General features: G+C 51.4%; 1 protein-coding gene across 1 annotated transcript in view; it reads left to right on the top strand.

The window, feature by feature from the left end:
• MYH11 (myosin heavy chain 11) overlaps positions 1-18,322 on the top strand; it is a 102,740-nt gene that overhangs the window by 7,878 nt on the left and 76,540 nt on the right. The window contains 1 exon segment of the mRNA XM_077773193.1: positions 1,411-1,567. Coding sequence (XP_077629319.1) covers positions 1,411-1,567 — 157 coding nt within the window.

Below are 18,322 nucleotides of genomic sequence, written 5' to 3'. Positions count from 1 at the left end.
GGAGCCATGAAGGCCTCGGGCGGTGCGGATGCTGTCGTTCGGGGAAGGCAGTTCCTGGGGGGCAGGTTGGAACCTGGGTCCTGAGCTGTGACCTCGGCCCAGGGGAAATCTGTCTGGTAAAGAACCGTCATCACGAGGGCCGTGCCTCCCATGTGCACGATGCTGGGGTTCGCGGGGCGCCTTCGTGCCCTTTCCCTGTTCTGATTCTTTCCAGATGCGCCTGTGCACTTGGCGGGGCAGATCAACCACCACGTTTTAATTGTAGCAAAATCCATACGACATAAAATTCACCGTCGTTTGCCAGTTTCAAGGGTACGATTCTGGGCCCTGTAGCTGATTCACTGTGCTGTACAGTTATCACCACTGTCCAGTTCTAGAGCATTTTTGTTACCCCACGCCCGTTAGCAGTCAGCCCCACCCCCACCCCCCCAGTCCTTGGAAACCAGGGACCTGTGTCTGTGCTATGGGTTTGCTGGTCCTGGACATTTCACAGAAATGGAATCCTACACTACGTGACCTTTTGTGTCTGGCTTCTTCCATATCCAGCATACCGTTTTCAGGGGGCGTCCGTGCCGTACCAATCTTTTATATTGATATATAAGTTTTAAGTTTATGTATTGGAGAGAGAGAGAGAGAGAGAGAGAGGGAGGGGGAGGGAGGGAGAGAGAGAGGCTTCATGGAGACTGCCATGGGGCTCGAGCCCACAAACCTGTGAGATCATGACCTGAGCTGAAACGAAGAGTCAGAGGCCTACCCGACTGAGCCCCCCCAGGCGCCCCGGTACCAATCCTTTTTAAGGACAGNTTGTTAACGGTCACGAGTATGAGCTCTGGGGTGGGACGGTCGTGCTCTCTAGTTCCAGATTTCCGGCCAGCTGTGTGTGTGTGACAGTCTCACCAAACCTGTTTCTACATCTCCCAAATGGACTGCAGGGAAATCACCACGTGGCCGTCGCAGGGGAGAGAGGAGGATTAAATAAAAAGATGCCCGTGCAGGGCTTAGAGCTCAGTGCCTGGTATACAGTAAGTGCTCAATAGATGGTGGCTGTGGTCCAAGCCCATGAGGCTCTGAACCTGGATATTGGAGAGCACTCAGCTGTCAAATAGAACGCAGGTGGTCCAAAAACCCAGTCTTGCCTCCTGGTTCTCTTCCCCCAAACCTGTCCTCAAGTGTGAGGCCAAGGGGTTCCCATTAGGAGTCTAAGCCTCAGTTTCCCCATCCCTAAAATGGCAAGAGGAACGCATCTAACAGCTCCGCTGTGAGGACGCAGAGGGTCGATCACACAGAAGCGCTGGGCACACGCCTGCACAGGCGGTGATGGGGGCTGACGGCCGGACCCCGCGGGCTGGGGGGTCGGAGCTCTCCTCCCGGCCGTGTTCTGGAAGTAAACTTGGGCTCTCTGTCTGGCAGACGTACTCCGGCCTCTTCTGCGTGGTGGTCAACCCCTACAAGCAGCTGCCCATCTACTCGGAGAAGATCGTGGACATGTATAAGGGCAAGAAGAGGCACGAGATGCCGCCCCACATCTACGCCATCGCGGACACGGCCTACCGGAGCATGCTGCAAGGTGAGCCGGGCGCGGGGGGTGCAGGGGCCCCCCTGCGAGCGGCCCAGGACCGNCCCCCCCCCGCCCCCCCCGCCTGCAAGCCTGGCCAGGAATGCGGGCCTTGGCAGGCGGCGCTGGGCCCCGGGAGCCTTGTGACTGAAAAAGGGAAAAAGGCAGCCGAGCCTCTGGGCGCTGGGCCGGGAGGGCGAGAGGGAGCGGGCAGCCTGGGCAAGTATGGGCATGGGCGCCCCGCGGCCACCCAGGTGCCTTCGCCTCAAAGGGAAGGGGACAGCTGCCGGCCCTGGGGCGGAGCCAGCCTGCTCTACGTTTGCAGGTCTTCTCCTCTCTGGCCTCAGTTTCCCCACCTGTGAAAAGGGAACGATAGGGTCCATCTCGCCGCTTATGGAGTTTCTAATGCAGACTTTTCCAGACCAAAGACTATCACCTCTGTGTTTATCCATCGTTATTATCACTATTACTAATGAACTTTTAACTGGGGCCACATACACAGACAGTAGGGGGTGGGCAAATGTAGTGTCCAGCCTAAAAGTGATTTTTGCATGTGTCTGCAGCCCTATAACCACCATTCGGATCAAGATGTGAAATCTACCTAGTCCCTGCTTCCTTATTCATACCCCCTCCCAGATGTAACTGTTGTTGTGACTTCTGTCCCTTCAGTTCTGGTTCTTCTTAAACTTCATAAACAGTATGTCCTTCTATTACTGCATATTTTTCTCATAAGCTCCCTTTCTCACAATCTAGTTCGGACTGGACCAAAACCAGCAGTATGTTATGTTAGTTAAGAGCGTAGATTCTAGAATAGGGTTGCCTGTGTTTAAATCCCAGCTCTGCCACTCACTAGCTGTGTGACCTTGAGCAAGCCACTTAACCTCTCTGTGCCTCTGGTTCCTCACTGCAAAAGACGGTGACAGTAAGTGTGACCTATCTCACGGGGCTGATGTGAAGGTTAAGTGAACTGCTGCACATGTAGGACTTAGAACAGCGCCTGGCACTTGGCCAAAATTCACCAAGTGTAGGGGCGCCTGGGTGGCTCAGACGGTTAAATGTCTGACTCTTGCTTTCAGCTCTGGTCACGATCTCACGGTTTGTGAGTTTGAGCCTACATCGGGCTCCACGTGGACAGTGGGGAGCCTTCTCGGGATTCTCCCTCTCTGCCTCTCTCTCTGCCCCTTGCCTGCTTGTGCATGCGCTCTTGCTCTCTCTCTCTCTCTCAAGATAAATACATAAATAAATAAATAACTCTACATAAACTATGATCATCATGCACAAACCGATGCTAGATGTGCCAGCTGTATGTTTTTTCTAATGCACACTGAAAAGAATATATAGCTATTAAAATTATTTATTATTATTATTTACAAATAGTTTGTNTGGTGAGTTCCTTATAGATTTTGGATAGTAACCCTTTATCTGATATTTTAAATTATTTTTTTATTAGAGAGAGTATGAGTAGGGGAGAGGGTTAGAAGGAAAGAGAAAGAATCTCAAGCAGGCTCCATGCTTAGCACAGAGTCCGATGTGGGGCTCAATCCCACGAGCCTGGGATCATGACCTGAGCTGAAATCAGGAGTCAGATGCTTAACTGACCCAGGCACCCCTATAACTGTTAAAATCATAACCTGAGTGGCATCTATAATCGCTTTGTGGAACATGGAGTTAGGTATCTGTTGTGCGCCCTGCACTGCTCGGTATGCCAGAGGCTGGGAAGATAGGCGTTTGCTATTGTAGGGCCCCTCCTTAGCCTCTATTTGAGTAGCCCTTTGGATCAAAGCACACACCTCCCTTAACATGGACACACACATTCTCTCTTTTTAAATCTTCCACACCATCTGTGAGATAGGGTCAGCATCACTACCTACACTTTATAACAGAGGCAGCCGAGTTTCTGAAAGCGCTTGGTAACCCCGGCCGTGACCAGTAGGCCTTCCTCCAGGAATGCAAGGCTGGTTCACTATTCAAAACTCAGTGACTATAACAGTCTAAAGAAATAGCACACGGTCATATCCATTGGTACAGAACAAGGCCTTTGACAGAATTCAGTATCCGTTCATGATGAAACAGCTCAGCAAACTAGGAAAAGGAGGGACTTTCATCAACCTGGTACGAGGCATCTACATCAGCCCTGTATTTAATCATGGTGGATTGTGACCGGTTGAATCCCTGCCCCTAAGATGAGTAAGGAGCTAAGAGTGTTCACTCCCACCAGCCGTTCAACATCACCCTGGAGGTGCTGGCCAGTGTAATAAAGCAAGAAAACAAAACCGGGGCATCTGCAAGCTGTGAGCTCCCCCTGTCCGAGAGCCTTGGTCTTCGTTCAGCAGATCCCTTTGCCGCAGCTGGGTCAAGCCCTTGCTTCCCTCCTTGGGTGTTTTGGGCACATCGTAAAAAGGGCAGCACCCCTCCTAGGGCCATTGATCTTTGGAGAGGGGTGAGAGGATTTTCTGTCCTATAAATGGATCTGGTCTTGAGATACAAGAGTTCTCCCATCCTCACACTTGGGAGACGGCAACCGAAAAGGGCTGCGGTGGTCCTAAAGCTGGCTGTAATTGCTACATGACTGTGAGGTGCAGATGGTGCCTAGGGTGTGGACCTGCGGGCGGTACGTCTATCCAGCCTTCAGAGAAGGTTGGTTTGGTCCACACAGAGTTGGAAGGATACTTGAAGTAGTTGTCAACTTCTTTTTAATGTTTACTTATTTTTGAGAGTGAGAGAGCGAGCACGCGATCAGGGAAGGGGCAGAGAGAGGGAGACACGGAATCTGAAGCAGGCTCCAGGCTCTGAGCTAGCTGTCAGCACAGAGCCCAGCACGGGGCTCGAACCTACGAACTGTGAGATCATGACCTGAGCTGAAGTCGGACACAACTGACTGAGCCACCCAGGCGCCCCAAAGTAGTTGCCAACTTTTAAAAATTGGGAAATGAATTATAAAAATCCAGATTTTTAGATTCTTGGGAAAATATCAGAATGTCTGCTAACACTGGGCCTGTGTTCCCACATGTCAACCATCCCTTTAGAGAGGACGTGATTTTCCCAGGACGGGGGCACCTTCTCTGTTCACTGCCCAGCACTTGGGTCTGACTTTGCCACCTCTGGGATAGCTACCCTCCAAGAGTGTTCAGAGTCAGGCATGGAGAACTCTGTTCTGGAAGCTCCCGAGGGCAGGGATCCAGGTGTGCCTTGGCGATAACCCCCACGCTAGAGGGTCTCAGGTAGAAGTGCCCCCAAGTTAGTGGCAGAGTTAGTCAACCCCCACAAGTGTGACCCAAGCTGGACCACTGTGGACCTGGGGCTGCCATTACCTTCAAAGACCAGCAGAGGGAGCCTTGCAAAGATGGCCGTGGAGATGTAATCTCAGGTTGTGAAGCAATGGCTCCTGGAGTGAGGTAGTGTCTTTGTTTAGGGAAAAATCATCATCAACAACAACAACATTTCTTTGTGGTCTCCCTTGAAGGAAAAGTTAACAGTGATGATTCACATACCTTTTTAAGGAAGCCAAACATCGCAAAGTAGAGGCACTCATGTCATTTGGGGTATTTTGGGTTGCAAAAAAACACCAAGTAGCAACCAGTTTAAGCAGCTTAAACAAAAGGAGTTTATTATCTCACATACCAAGAAGGGTGCAGGTTGATGATTTCAGGGGTAGTTAATTCAGCAGCCCCCAAAACAGACTTCCTTGGGATTTTCTTGGCTTCTTCCTCATGGTCACAAGATGGCAGCCATAGCTCCAGATAACATGTCTTCAGGTGATGATAGCCCAAAGCAGGAAGGAAGTGGAAGGCTAGGTTCTTTTTCCATGTCTCTTTTTCTGTCCGGGAGAAAAATCTTTTCCAGGAATTCCTCAGCAGGCATCCCCTTACATCCATTAATTAAAACTTGGCCACATGCCAACCTCTAAACCAAGGGTTGGCAAGGAGGACTGGGACCTTCATAATCGGTTTGGACTATTCCTGGCTCTTTCCTGGAGTGAAGTGAGGTCCCGCAAGCACATTTTCTGAATACTGGAATGAAGTGAAATTCTGTTAGCAAAAGAGAGGGGAAATTAACAGGTAAGCACTGTCACAGTGCTTTTCAAATATATATGCTGTAACTTAAAAAAAAAAAAAAACCTTTAATATTTTCTGTTCATTCCAGAAAACTTAAAACATATATTTAAGCTAATGAGAATACACCACTCACCCATAATTCTAAAACCCAGAGATCACCACCATTTACCTCTGGTATGCAGCCTTTCGTGTGGTAGCTGAGCTAGAAGTCCTGAAATGAAGGGAGTGTTGAGTGTCCAAAAACAATGGATTCCAGGAAAAAAAAATTCACTTAAAAACAAGGACCAAAGTTTAACTGTAAGGGGGAAAAAGACATTTTGACTGGGCTGGGGCAATGGCATTGCAGATTTTAAGTTTATTTTATCTACATATAATAGGAATTTGGTTATCATTGGAACTCAATGCTTAAGCTTACATTGAGTATAAAATCAAGTGTTGATTTTTTTTAGATGTTTGTTTCTTTTTGAGAGAGAGAACGGGGAAGGGGTGGGGAGAGAGGGAGCCAGAGGATCTGAAGTGGGCTCTGTGCAGACAGCAGACAGCCTGACACAGGGCTCGAACTCACGATCTGTGAGATCGTGGCCTGAGCTGAAGTCGGATGCTTCACAGACTGAACCACCCAGGCGCCCCGGGGTTGATTTTTTTTTTTTTTTGACGAAATCACAAGGGAGCGTATCCCAGCATTCCTCACATTGTGCTTGATTTCTGCAGCATGAGCTAAAGAGAGTAAGTTTTGCAGACTTATTAGAGGGGGTCACCCATTTTCCCAAGCGTTCTTTCATTTTGGGGGAGCTTCGTAAACCCCTTCCCCGGCCCACGTTGTTGTTCGTGGTGACTCTGTGATGACGACGTAGTGGTGAGTTGACCTGACTTCCTTTGTGGCCTCTCTGAGCCCATTGACTGGGTGACGCACTGCCCCTTCAGGGAAGTGGCCAGTTTTGCACAGCTATTGCGTTGTTGCATGTGTGTGTCGACGATGGTGGGTGCTGACACCCAGTCATCACCAGATAAAGCCGCTGAGTTGGATAAGAGGCAGTGATGCGGACAGTCTGGTTTCCTGAGTGGCACACTCATCAAAGAATATTTTTGTGTTGTCATCATCGGGCTTCTCACTGTTACTCTCCATGATGAGGGTCCCCCGTGTCAATACATTCCATTCCCTTTAGGCTCTACACGTTGACACAAAATTACATAGTGAAAAAGAACAGGACTTAGAAGTGTTGGCACATTTTTCCCCCATGTGATGTGATACCCTTTTCCTTGGGGGAATCTTCTCCATGCCGAGTCTCTGTTTCCCTCAGGATGGTTATTTTCCTAATGATTCGTTTCCATTTCTGTCTGATGTATTAATAGCCTTCTTCAGAAGTCTGCTGATTCTTGGCTGTGGGTTCATCAGGGACGCTTCGGTGCATGGGCACCCCGGCATTGGAGGTGTCCTCCAGGCCTGCAGGGATGGCTTGCCGGTGATGAGCTTGCCTATTCACCAGGACACGTCTAGTAGATCTTCCCATCCTTTCCTTGGGCTGATCAGAGTTTTCAGGGAAGATTTGTGTAATCTTCTGCCTGGAGGGTAAACATCTGTCCACTGTCATTTTGGTTGTTGGTGTGTGTGTGTGTGTGTGTGTGTGTGTGTGTGTGTGTGTGTGTGTGAAAGAGAGAGAGAGAGAGAGAGAGAGAGCGCATGCACAAACACGCAAATAAGAGGGGGAGGGGCAGCGAGAGGGGAAGAGAGAATCCCAGGCAGGCTCTATGCCAACAGCAGAGTTCAACATGGAGCTCAATCCCATGAACCGTGAGATCATGACTTGAACCAAAATCAAGAGTCAGATGCTTCACCCACTGAGCCGCCCAGGCGCCCCTGTGTACTGTCATTTTGGAGGTCTAGTTAAGAGGCTAAGGGTTTCAGATTGTGGAGTGAAACTTGCACATGATCCTTTCCATATGGTCCCTGGTGCGCCCCACACCAGAGACTCTCTGTTGAATGCTCTCCAGAGAATAAAACCTGCCCCTTCCTGTGGGTGCGGGGAGTGTGGATACCTCTCTGGCTTGTCCAGCAGCTTCTCAAACAGACTTTGAGCCCATCCTCATGTTTGTAAGTCTTCCTGATGCTGCTGGTTACTGAGGTTTGGCCAGTGGGGGGTGGGGGGGGGAAGGGGGGCGCAGGGGACTCTGGGATNGGGGGGGGGGGGGGGGGGGGGGGAAGGGGTGGGCAGGGAATTCTGGGATGGAATCCCGTTGCTTTCGCTTTTCCCCATCATCAGCTCCCATGTCTTTCCTGGGGCTGCCGCCACTCATCCTGTTTCCTGGCTTTCCAGATTTTGCTGTTTGTTCTCTGTCCCCCAGTCCATGTCGCCTGCGTCATGTGTGTTTGAAGAATCCCTGGACTGTCATTTCACTCAGGTTTGAGGAGGAAGAAGCACTAAACATGTGTGTTCAACCCACTGTCCTTCAATGGAAACTCTCTCAAACCTTCTTTTCCAAAAGGTGATAAGGAAAATAGTGGATTTTGGTTGTGTGCTTGCTCTATGCTCAGGGCTTTATAGGAATATTCTCCATTAATCCTCACCTAGAACCTACAAGGAGGACAGGGTCAGATGAAGATCTTCAAAATTAAGCCTTGGGGCGCCTGGGAGGCTCAGTTGGCTGAGCGTCCAGCTTCAGCTCAGGTTGTGATCTCCCACTTTGGGAGTTCAAGCCCCCATCAGGCTCACTGCTGTCAGCACAGAGTCTGCTTCAGATCTTCTGTCCCCATCTCTCTCTGCCTCTCCCTTACTTGCACTCTCTCAAAATAAATAAACATTAAAAAAATAAGCCTTGGGGCACCTGGGTGGCTTAGTCGGTTAAGCGTCCGACTCTCGCTTAGGTCATGATCTCGCGGTTCGTGGGTTCGAGCCCCGCGTCAGGCTCTGTGATGACTGCCAACTCAGAGCCTGGAGCCTATTTCAGAGTCTGTATCTCCCTCTCTCTCTGACCCTCCCCTGCTCATGCTGTCTCTCTCTCTCCTAGAAATAAATTAAAAAATAATAATAATAAGCCTTGAAACTATCATAGTGCCCACATATGTAATCTAGAATAGGAAGAGCACTAAATTATGAAGCCAGGAAAGCCAACAAAGTTTTTATGTTTCCCCATAACATTTTCCTTGCTGGTTTTCATGAATTTCAAAAATTTTCATTATTTTCCCTCCATTCCTTTCTGTGTGTGCATGTGCACATGGGCCTCTGTTTATGTGACTTGTCAGATAATCCAACAACATAAGGAAACAGGTGCTATTATTAAAAATTTTTTTGAACATTTATTTATTTGGGGGGAGAAGTGAATGGGGGAGGGGCAGAGAGAGGGAGACACAGAATCTGAAGGAGGCTCCAGGTTTCAAGCTGTCAGCACAGAGCCGGACGTGGGGCTCGAACCCATGAACTGTGACATCATGACCTGAGCCAAAATTGGACACCTAACTGACTGAGCCACCCAGGCGCCCCTTGCTGGTGCTATTATTAGCCTCATTTTATAGCTGGGGAAACTGAGGCTCAGAGAGAACTTCCCAAAGGTCCCATACATGTCAGAGCTGGACTTGAACTTGAGTTTATCTGACGCCCAAGCCGAAGGCTCGCCCGGTCAGTGGGTGGCCCCAGCTGCTGCACTGAGCCACCTACTGTCCCACGGAAGGCTGTTTGCTCCTGGAAGGTGTGTCTTCTTACAGGTCAGGGTGTTGAAGACTGGGGCAGTTTGTTGACTGGGGTAAATTAACGTGATAAATGTGGGAAACCACCATCCCTGACAAAGCACTTTGGGTCTCCCCCTCCCCTGCGGTGGTTTGCAGGTGGGGGTCGGGGAGAAGGGTGTGGAAGGCACATACCTAGGAGTCCGTCCTGACGTGCCGAGTGCGGCGCTCAGGATGTGTGACCCTGTGCCAGACAGCATCTGGACGTGTTGTGTCCTCCTGTAATGAGCGCCAAGCGGCCACTCTCAAGCGATTAAAGAAAGAGCGGCCAGCTGGCCTCTGTCAGCTGGAACCCTCTCGAAGCCGGAGAGCCATCTGGGAGGTGGGATGACCTAACCTCCAGGCTCCCTTGCTTTGCAAGTTCCCACACTCAGTTGCACCCCTGTCTGTGGTTGGCGGGCCCGGGGTGGGGGCGGCGGCTCAGGCTCCCCACCTTCCAAAGGCTGCTCTACAAACCTGGCAGAGAGAGGAAGGGCACCCGCGTCCCCTCCACCCACACCCCTGCCCCGGCTCCCTGCTCTGTAAGGCCCGCATGGCTCGGCCCTCTCCAGCACCATGCGGGACAGCACCCTGCCGTAGAGCAGCCTCCCCATTAAATAAAAAGGGGACTCGGCGCACCGGGTGACTTGGCCCTAGAGTCCAGTGTCCAGCTGGAGATGTCGCCCTCTGCCGCCCTCAAAACATTGATCTTCCGTCGGTGGCAGTGTGGTCGCATCGTGCTGTTACCCCCATTTAACAGACCAGGAAACCGAGGCCCCAGGAGGCTAAGGGACTGACTTAAGCCTCCTCATTAAAAAGGGCTGGACGTGGCCCAATACCCGGTCTTCTTGGGGTTGTCTAGACTGCCGTCTAGAACCTGTTGGCCAGCTCCCTGCGTCGGATGACGTTGATGATGGCCCGGGTGCTGATCACAGCGAGCGCTGAGCTCTCCAGTGGGCCGTGGGTCGTTGGGAGCTCTGTGCACCAGCCTTACATCCCTGTTCCCGTATCCGTGAAGGGTGTGGATTTTTATCCCGTGATCCTCAGAAGAACATCGACTTGAGAGGCGGAGCCAGGAGGTCATTGCAGGCCACTCTGCTGCAGGGACTGTGCTCCCACAATGCGCCCCCGAGAGGGGCCCAGATGCATGGGTTTCGGCCCTTTGGGGGTTTTGCAGCGGCTCTCGGCTCCGTGTGTGGCCTGCCAGGGGGAGGCAGGTGGGCCACCCGGCTGGTCCTCACTGACACGCGGTGACGAGTCAGTTGGTGCTGAGTTATCCTGAGTTCACGTTCTTTGCCAGGAAACGAGGGAGTGTAAAGGATCATCTGATTCCTTTACGAGCCTTTGATGGACCGCTGCGCAGTGTCTTACACGGAGGGGAGAGAGCTAGGGAGGGTGTATTTTTAACAAGCAGGAAGTACTGAGTTGAAGGAGCACACATGCTCAAGGGACTCGGGAAGCTGTGGCTGCAGTTTGCTGATGAGAAACGCACGCTCCAGCCTCCAGCCTCTGTGTCCTCCAGCCTCAGAGGGAATCGGGTTCCCTGTTCACCTTTTGATTCAACAGTGTTGAGACCCAGCTGTGTGTGTTGGGCGGGGGGACACAGTCTGCTCTGTGGGGACAGCGAGGAGAGGCGGAAGGCAGAGATTCATCATACCGCTGCACAAATATGTGTGCCACGGACGGGAGTTGCAGGGGGCGCCCAGCGGCTCAGTCAGCGAAGCCTCCAGCTCTTGATCTCAGCTCAGATCTCGATCTCGGCCCAGATTTGATCTCGGCTCAGATCTCGATCTCGCAATTTGTAGGATCGAGCCCTGCGTTGGGCTCTGTGCTGACAATATGGAGCCTGCNCTGTCAGAGGCTGGGAGGGTGGGGGAGGGGGCAGGGGCTTAACACCAGAGGTGGATATGGGACCCATAAGCTGGGGGTGCTGAAGGAGGGAGAATGGAGCAGAGAGAACGAGGGAGAATGGAGCAGGTAGGAGTTGAAACCCAAGAGAGAAACTATGGGTCTTCCCATGTCCCGCCCGCCAGCTGGCCATGTCTGCTATTAAATATGCCAGAGCTGGGCCGCCTGGGGGGCTCAGTCAGTTAAGCATCTGACTCTTGATTTCAGCTCAGGTCGTGATCTCGCAGTTCGTGGGTTCAAGCCCCACATCAGGCTCTGCGCTGGCAGTGAGGAGCCTGCTTGGGATTCTCTTCCTCTCTCCCCCTCTCTCTCTGCCCCTCCCCTGCTCACTCACTCTCAAAATAAATAAACTTAAAAAGAAAAAAATGTCAGAGCTCCGTGGAGGTCTGGAAAATTCCTGCTGGGGTCCAGCACAGCCCTCAGAGTATCTCTCTTCCCACGCAGAACCTCTTGCTACCCACTCTCCTGGGGGAGAATGTGGGAGATCAAAGCCAGAGAAAGAGAAGGACCCTGACCTATAGGGTGGTAGGTTCGGGCATGGGCTCTTGAGCTGCGTTCGAATCCCTGTTCTGCCAGTGCACCCACTCCTTCGTGCCTCAGTTTCCTCTCTTGGCACACAAGGGTAACCACCGTGACTGCCCCAGTTGCTGCAAGGGTTAATTTGAACAGTGGGTGGGGAACACGGTGCAACAGGTGTTTGCTGTCCTCTGTCAAGGACCCACGGTTAAGGCCCAGCCCTGATATTCACTGTGGGTCTGGAACATTCTGACAGCTGCCTTCACGTGTGCCATTAGGTAGGCTAGCACTCTTCACACAATGGAGGCTGTGTCCTCCATTCTTCACTGGCTGTTGGGGGGGGGTGGGGGTGGCGGTGACCCTACAGGGACACGGGCTTGGCCGCTGCCCTCTCGCCTGGTCCCGCCGCAGCCAGGCATGGGAAGGACGAGAAGCAGCGAGCCTGGGTCTGCTCTCAGTCCCCGGCTCGGTTTTCTCCTTTTATGGTCAGCCTGCAGGCCTCTGGCTCCCCGGCCGTAAACCACAAGCTTGTGTCTGGGATCAGGGCCGAAATAGCTGGTCCGTGGGGGGCTGGGCATCCCCTGAGAGTCTTCAGGCCAGCTTCGGGGGAGGGACTTCATCTCCTCAGAAGCCTCCCTTGCAGACTTGCACACCCAAAGCCGGACCCCGAGGCCGGGGGGAAGGAGGGGAGGGAGGCATGCTTAGGGGTGGGTGTGAGGTGAGGCACACTCCTGGGCCCTGAGCTGAGCGATCCTGGAATGCCAGCCCCAGACCGGCAGATCTCTGCCCCTGGACTGTGTCCCCTCCATCTTGGACGTACTGTGTCCCAGACCCCCTGCTTGAGATGCTCTGGTTTTGTGGTGTCTCCTCCTGGGGAAATACAGCACATCTTCCTCCGTGTAACTCAGCATCACTTCAGCTGGGAAGACTTCCCATCTCCCAGGCAGCAGTGAAGCCAATTCTCTTATACAATACTCTATTTTAAAAAAATTTCTTTTAATGTTCATTTTTTGAGAGAGAGACAGTGGGAGTGAGTAGGAGAGGGGCAGAGAGAGGAGATGCAGAATCCAAAGCAGGCTCCAGGTTCTGAGCTGTCAGTACAGAGCCCGACGTGGGGCTCAAACCCATGAACCATGAGATCATGGCCTGGCTGAAGTCAGACGCTTAACCAACTGCGCCACCCAGGTGCCCCTGCTCACTTTTTTTAAAGCTTATTTTATTTATTTTGAGAGACAGAGAGCAAGTGAGGGAGGGTCAGAGAGAGAGAGAGGGAGACTGAATCCCACACAGGCTCCACGCTGTCAGCACAGAGCCTCATGCAGGGCTCGAACTCACAAACTGTGAGATCATGCCCTGAGCGGATATCAAGAGTCAGACACTTAACCGACTGGGCCACCCAGGCGCCCCCAGCATTTGCTGACTTCTTGAAGTCATTGTTTGCCCATCTGACTCCCACACTGGATCATAAGCCTCTCAAAAGCAGACTAAGTAGGTCTTAGTGAACTTGGGGTTTCCAGTGGCTGGCATGTAGTGGGGGGTCAGGACTTGTTTGCCAAGTGATTGTGTGAACACAGACACAAGTGTTTACCATTGTTTCCATCTCAATTGCCTTGAGAGACCGAGAGAGAGAGAGAGAGAGAGAGAGAGAGAGAGAGAGAGGAAAATCAGTAAGTATTTCTTGAGTACCTCCTATGTGTCAAGCATCGTTCCTGGCACCTGCAATCAGGCCTGCCCTTGACCTCCAGCGGCTCACAGGCTGGTAACAGAAGTGCGAAAAGCAGTTTTGTAACTCCTGAAAAACAAATAGCTCTGTCTAAGGAGCCCGATCTCTTAATTCAGAGATGGTGTAAAATTAACATAGTGTTTTTTAAAAAGCTTTATTGTGGTATAATTTTTGTATTTTGAAAACGTTTATTTATATTGAGAGAGAGCACATGTGCACACACATGTGAACATGAACAGAGGTGGGGCAGAGAGAGAGAGAGAGAGAGAGAGAGAGAGAACCCCAAGCAGACTCCTTGCTCTCAGGGCGGAGCCTGACTCGGGGCTCCATCCCACAAACTGCAAGATCATGACCTGAGCTGAAATCAAGAGTTGGACACTTACCAACTGAGCCATCCTGGTACCCCTACTGTGGTATAATTTCTATACCACAATTAATCCATTTAAGGGATGCAGTTTCCTGGTCATTAGTGAATTTACAGGATTATATAGCCATCGGCACCATCTAATTTTTCTTTTTTTTTTTTTACATTTATTTATTTTTGAGAGATGGAGACAAAGTATGACTAGAGGGGAGGGGCAAGAGAGAGGAGGAGACACAGAATCTGAAGCAGGATCCAGGCTCTGAGCTGTCAGCACAGAGCCCAACACAGGGCTTGAACCCACGAGCCGTGAGATCATGACCTGAACCTAAGTCAGACGCTTAACTGATGCACCACAGCACCATCTAATTTATATTTCTCTCCCCCCAAAAAGAAATTGTGTGCCTGTGAGTAGTCCCTTCCCACCCTGCCTCCAGTTTCACGGGAAGGCTCATCTACTTTCTGTCCCTACATTTGCCTGTTCTGGAAATTTCCTATCAATGGAATGAATGAGATGATTTGTGGCCCTTGGTGACTGTGGCTTCTTGCCCTGAGCCCAGTGGCTTCAGCCTCCATCCACCTTGTGGCAGGTGTCAGGGCTTTATTTCTTCTCTATGGCTCAGCAATATTCCACTGTATGGATGCACCACATTTTGTTGACCCATTTGGCAGTTGACAGATGTCTTTATTGTTTCTACTTTTGGGCTATTGTAAATAATATAACGTAGCATAAGTTTTACTAAGATAGAAGAGAAAAACTCTGCCTGTTACATCACAAATGGCCCATTACTATTCCAAATAATCTGTACCCTTCCCCGCTGAAAAGTGTTCAGGTTGAAGCAATGATCACAGTGAGATTAAGTGCAACAATGGAGGGAACCTTTAGAGTCTCAGAGCCAGGCTCACTAGACCATGTGATGCCTATAGAGAAATAGAAAAAGGCACCCCTTTCTCAAGGCACTTTCCCTCTATCTGCTGCAAGATTGTTTTAGTAAATATACAAATCTAAAATGACCAGTGTGAATGGGTCCCCTTAGGGTTATGCAGTGTACAACTTCTACCACTGCCCATGGCAGCCCCAGAGGGGGAATGCAGTAGAAAGGCCTCCAGCTTAAGTACAGGGAGGTGTAGAGGCAGAGAAAATCATACAGGAGGTGACTTTCAAGATGCCGTTTCAAGAATAGATTGGGGTATGGGGCGCCTGGGTGGCTTAGTCAGTTAAGCGTCCGACTTTTGCTTAGGTCATGATCTCGCGGTTCGTGGGTTCGAGCCCCGCGTCGGGCTCTGTGCTGACTGCCAGCTCAGAGCCTGGAGCCTGTTTCAGAGTCTGTGTCTCCCTCTCTCTCTGACCCTCCCCTGTTCACGCTATCTCTCTCTCACTCCTAGAAATAAATAAAAATTAAAAAAAAAAAAAAAAAGAATAGATTGGGTATGTATCCCCAAGAATTGAAAACGAGTACGCAACGAAAATTTGTACTTGGTTGTTGAGAGCAGCACTATTCTCAACAGCCAAAAGGTGGAAACAACCCAAATGCCCATCAGTGGGTGAACGGATACACAAAATATGGTCTGTTTGTACAATGGACTATTACTCGGCCATAAAAAGAAACGGAGTTCTGATACAGATCACAACAGCAGTGACCTCCACAAACATCATGCTAAGTGAAAGAGGCCAGACACAAAAGGCTACGTACTGTACAACTGTAATTATGTGACAGGTCTAGAATAGGTAAATCCGTAGAGACCGAAAGCAGATGGGTGGCTGCCAGCGAGTCGGGGAGGGGTGGAGTGAGGAGTGCCTGCTGAATGGGTAGGGGTTTTATTTGGGGCTGATAGGAATATTCTGGAACAAGACGTGCACAATGCTGCGAATGCGTTCGCGTCATGTGGTTAATTTTGTGTCGTGTGAATTTCACCTCAGTGGGAAAAGGAAGAAGAAAGAGAATGGATCAGGCAGGAAGAGGGTGGTGTGGGCGGAATAAGCAGGGAGGGCAGAGCTGCCCATCTTCGGAGGACTCTGCTCAGATACAGGCTCAGGCCCGGGAAGGAGGCAGGGCAAGCGAGGAAGTCGAGGGTCAGCTCGCGGTGCCCGCATAAGCCCTCTTTGTGCCCGTAGCAGTCGCTCTCTCTGCTTCCCACGCTTGGAGGCCGTGTGTTTCCGATGGGAATGTCTGGGGCCAGAGGTCCCCGGCAGCCTCCAAGCCTTCCCCTGGAGCCCGCTGCCTCTCTCCTGGGGACCTGGGGGGGAGAGGCCCCAGGATGGGCATCTGGCCCTATAAATCTCCCGGGGCTGCCGGGAAAGCCTGCCTTTTCCCCTGAAGCAGATGCCTCGAGATAGCCCATCTGTCTGTCAGTCCCAAAATCGTCCCTTAAAATAGTGGTGGTTGTGCGGGCCAGCCCCAAGGGGGAGGGGCGGGGCGGGGGGTCTGTCTCTGCCTGGTTCTGATCACAGGCTGCTTGGTTCCCCTATTCCAAGCCCATCGCCTCAGTCCATTTTTTTTTTTTAATTTATTTCCGAGAGAGAGAGAGAGAGAGACAGCGTGAGCAGGGGAGGGTCAGAGACAGAGGGAGACACAGAATCTGAAGCAGGCTCCAGGCTCTGAGCGGTCAGCACAGAGCCCGCTGCGGGGCTCGAACCCACGAACCGTGAGATCATGACCGGAGCCGAAGTCCGACGCTTAACAGACGGAGCCACCCAGGCGCCCTCCTCAGTCCATTTTTAATGGGTTTCCTATTTTGCTCTGTTCCTGAGCACATTTCTCCTCCTGGGAGGAAGTTGAGGACACAGACACCCATAGTCCCTAATTCCAGAAGGAGGAGCCTATGGCTGTGTCAGTGGGGTGCACATCCCTCACGTATAAGGGGGCGTGACTCTGACTTCGGCCTCTCCCCACAGTGCACTGCGGAGGGGACGTTTTTCTTCCCGTTCTCCTGGAAGGAAGTGCCGCCAAGTGTCAAGCATGGGTATTTCAAAGAAAGAAAAAAGAAACCGTGCCGTGGTACGAAAGCAAAGTGTTCAGGGTCCCAGGGACCGCGGGTCTGAGTCCCAGCCTGCCACCTGCTAGCTGTGAAGCTGTGTTCATTCTCTTTTTCTTTCTTTTCTAAAAATTTATATTCGAGTTAGTTAACGTACAGTGTAGTCTTGGCTTCAGGAGTAGAGCCTGGTGATTCACCTCTTACACGGGACGCCCAGGGCTCCTCCCGACAAGGGCCCATCCCCCATTTAGCCCATCCCCCCTCACCCCTTCCAGCCACCCTCAGTGCGTTCTCTGTATTTAAGAGTCTCTTATGGTTTGCCTCCCTCTCTGTTTTTGTCTTATGTTTCCTTCCCTTCTCCTATGTTCATCTGTTGTGTCTCTCAAATTCCACATGAGTGAAAACATATGAATCTGTCTTTCTCTGCCTGACTTACGTCGCTTAGCATAATACCTTCCACTTCTATCCACGTTATTGAAAATGGTGAGATCTCATTCTTTCTCATCGCCAAGTCATATTCCATTGTATAGATAAACCACATCTTCTTGATCCATTCGTCGGTTAATGGACATTGGGCTCTTTTCATGATTTGGCTATTGTTGAGAGTGCTGCTATGAACATTGGGGTACATGTGTCCCTGTGCATCAGCACCCCTGTATCCCTTGGGTAAATTCCTAGCAGTGCTCTTGCTGGGTCATAGGGGCGTTCTAGTGTTAATATTTTGAGGAACCTCCACACTGTTTTCTAGAGGGGCTGCCCCAGTTTGCATTCCCACCAGCAGTGCAGGAGAGACCCACTTTCTCCGCATCCTCATCAACATCTGTTGTTGCCTGAGTTGTTTATTTTAGCCACTTTGGCCGGTGCGAGGTGATGTCTCATTGTGGTTTTGATTTGTATTTCCCTGATGATGAGCGATGATGAGTGTCGTTTCACGTGCCTGTTGGCCATCTGGATAAGACTGTGCTTGTTCTCTGGGGCGGCCGTACGAGCAGCGGCAGACGTCGTGGCCAGAAGCAATGGGATTGGTTCTCCCACGGCTCTGCTGGCCTGAAGTCAAGCCACTGGCGGGGGGGGCTCCTTCTGGGGGCTCCAAGGGAGACCCTGGGCCATGCCCGTCTCCTGGCCCCGCGTGCTGGCCCGCACTCCTTGGCTTGTAGGCGCCAGTCTCTGCCTCCTTCTTTACGCAGCCTTCTCCCCACGTCTCTGATCTCATTCTCCTTTCTCTTCGAAATAAGAACACCTGTTACTAGTTTAGGCTGCACCCCAGGTCCAGGGTCATCTCATCGGGAGGCCCTTTAATTCCACCTGTAAGACCCTGATTCTGCATAAGGTCGCCTTCTGAGTTCTGGAGCGGACATGTCCTTTGGGAGGCCGTAGTGACCTTGGGCAAGTCTCCTCACTTCTGCGTTCTGTTTTCCTCATCTGTACATTGGGGGTGGTACCAGTGCCCACCTCCGGGGCTGCTGTGGGAATTGGACGGGTCACTGTCCCGAAGAGCTCCACACAGGGCAGCAAGCACTCTGGGGGC

This window comes from Crocuta crocuta, unplaced genomic scaffold, assembly GCF_008692635.1.
Source record: "Crocuta crocuta isolate KB4526 unplaced genomic scaffold, BGI_CrCroc_1.0 scaffold16, whole genome shotgun sequence".
Classification (NCBI taxonomy): domain Eukaryota; kingdom Metazoa; phylum Chordata; class Mammalia; order Carnivora; family Hyaenidae; genus Crocuta; species Crocuta crocuta.
This window is presented reverse-complemented; position numbering and strand designations above follow the sequence as displayed.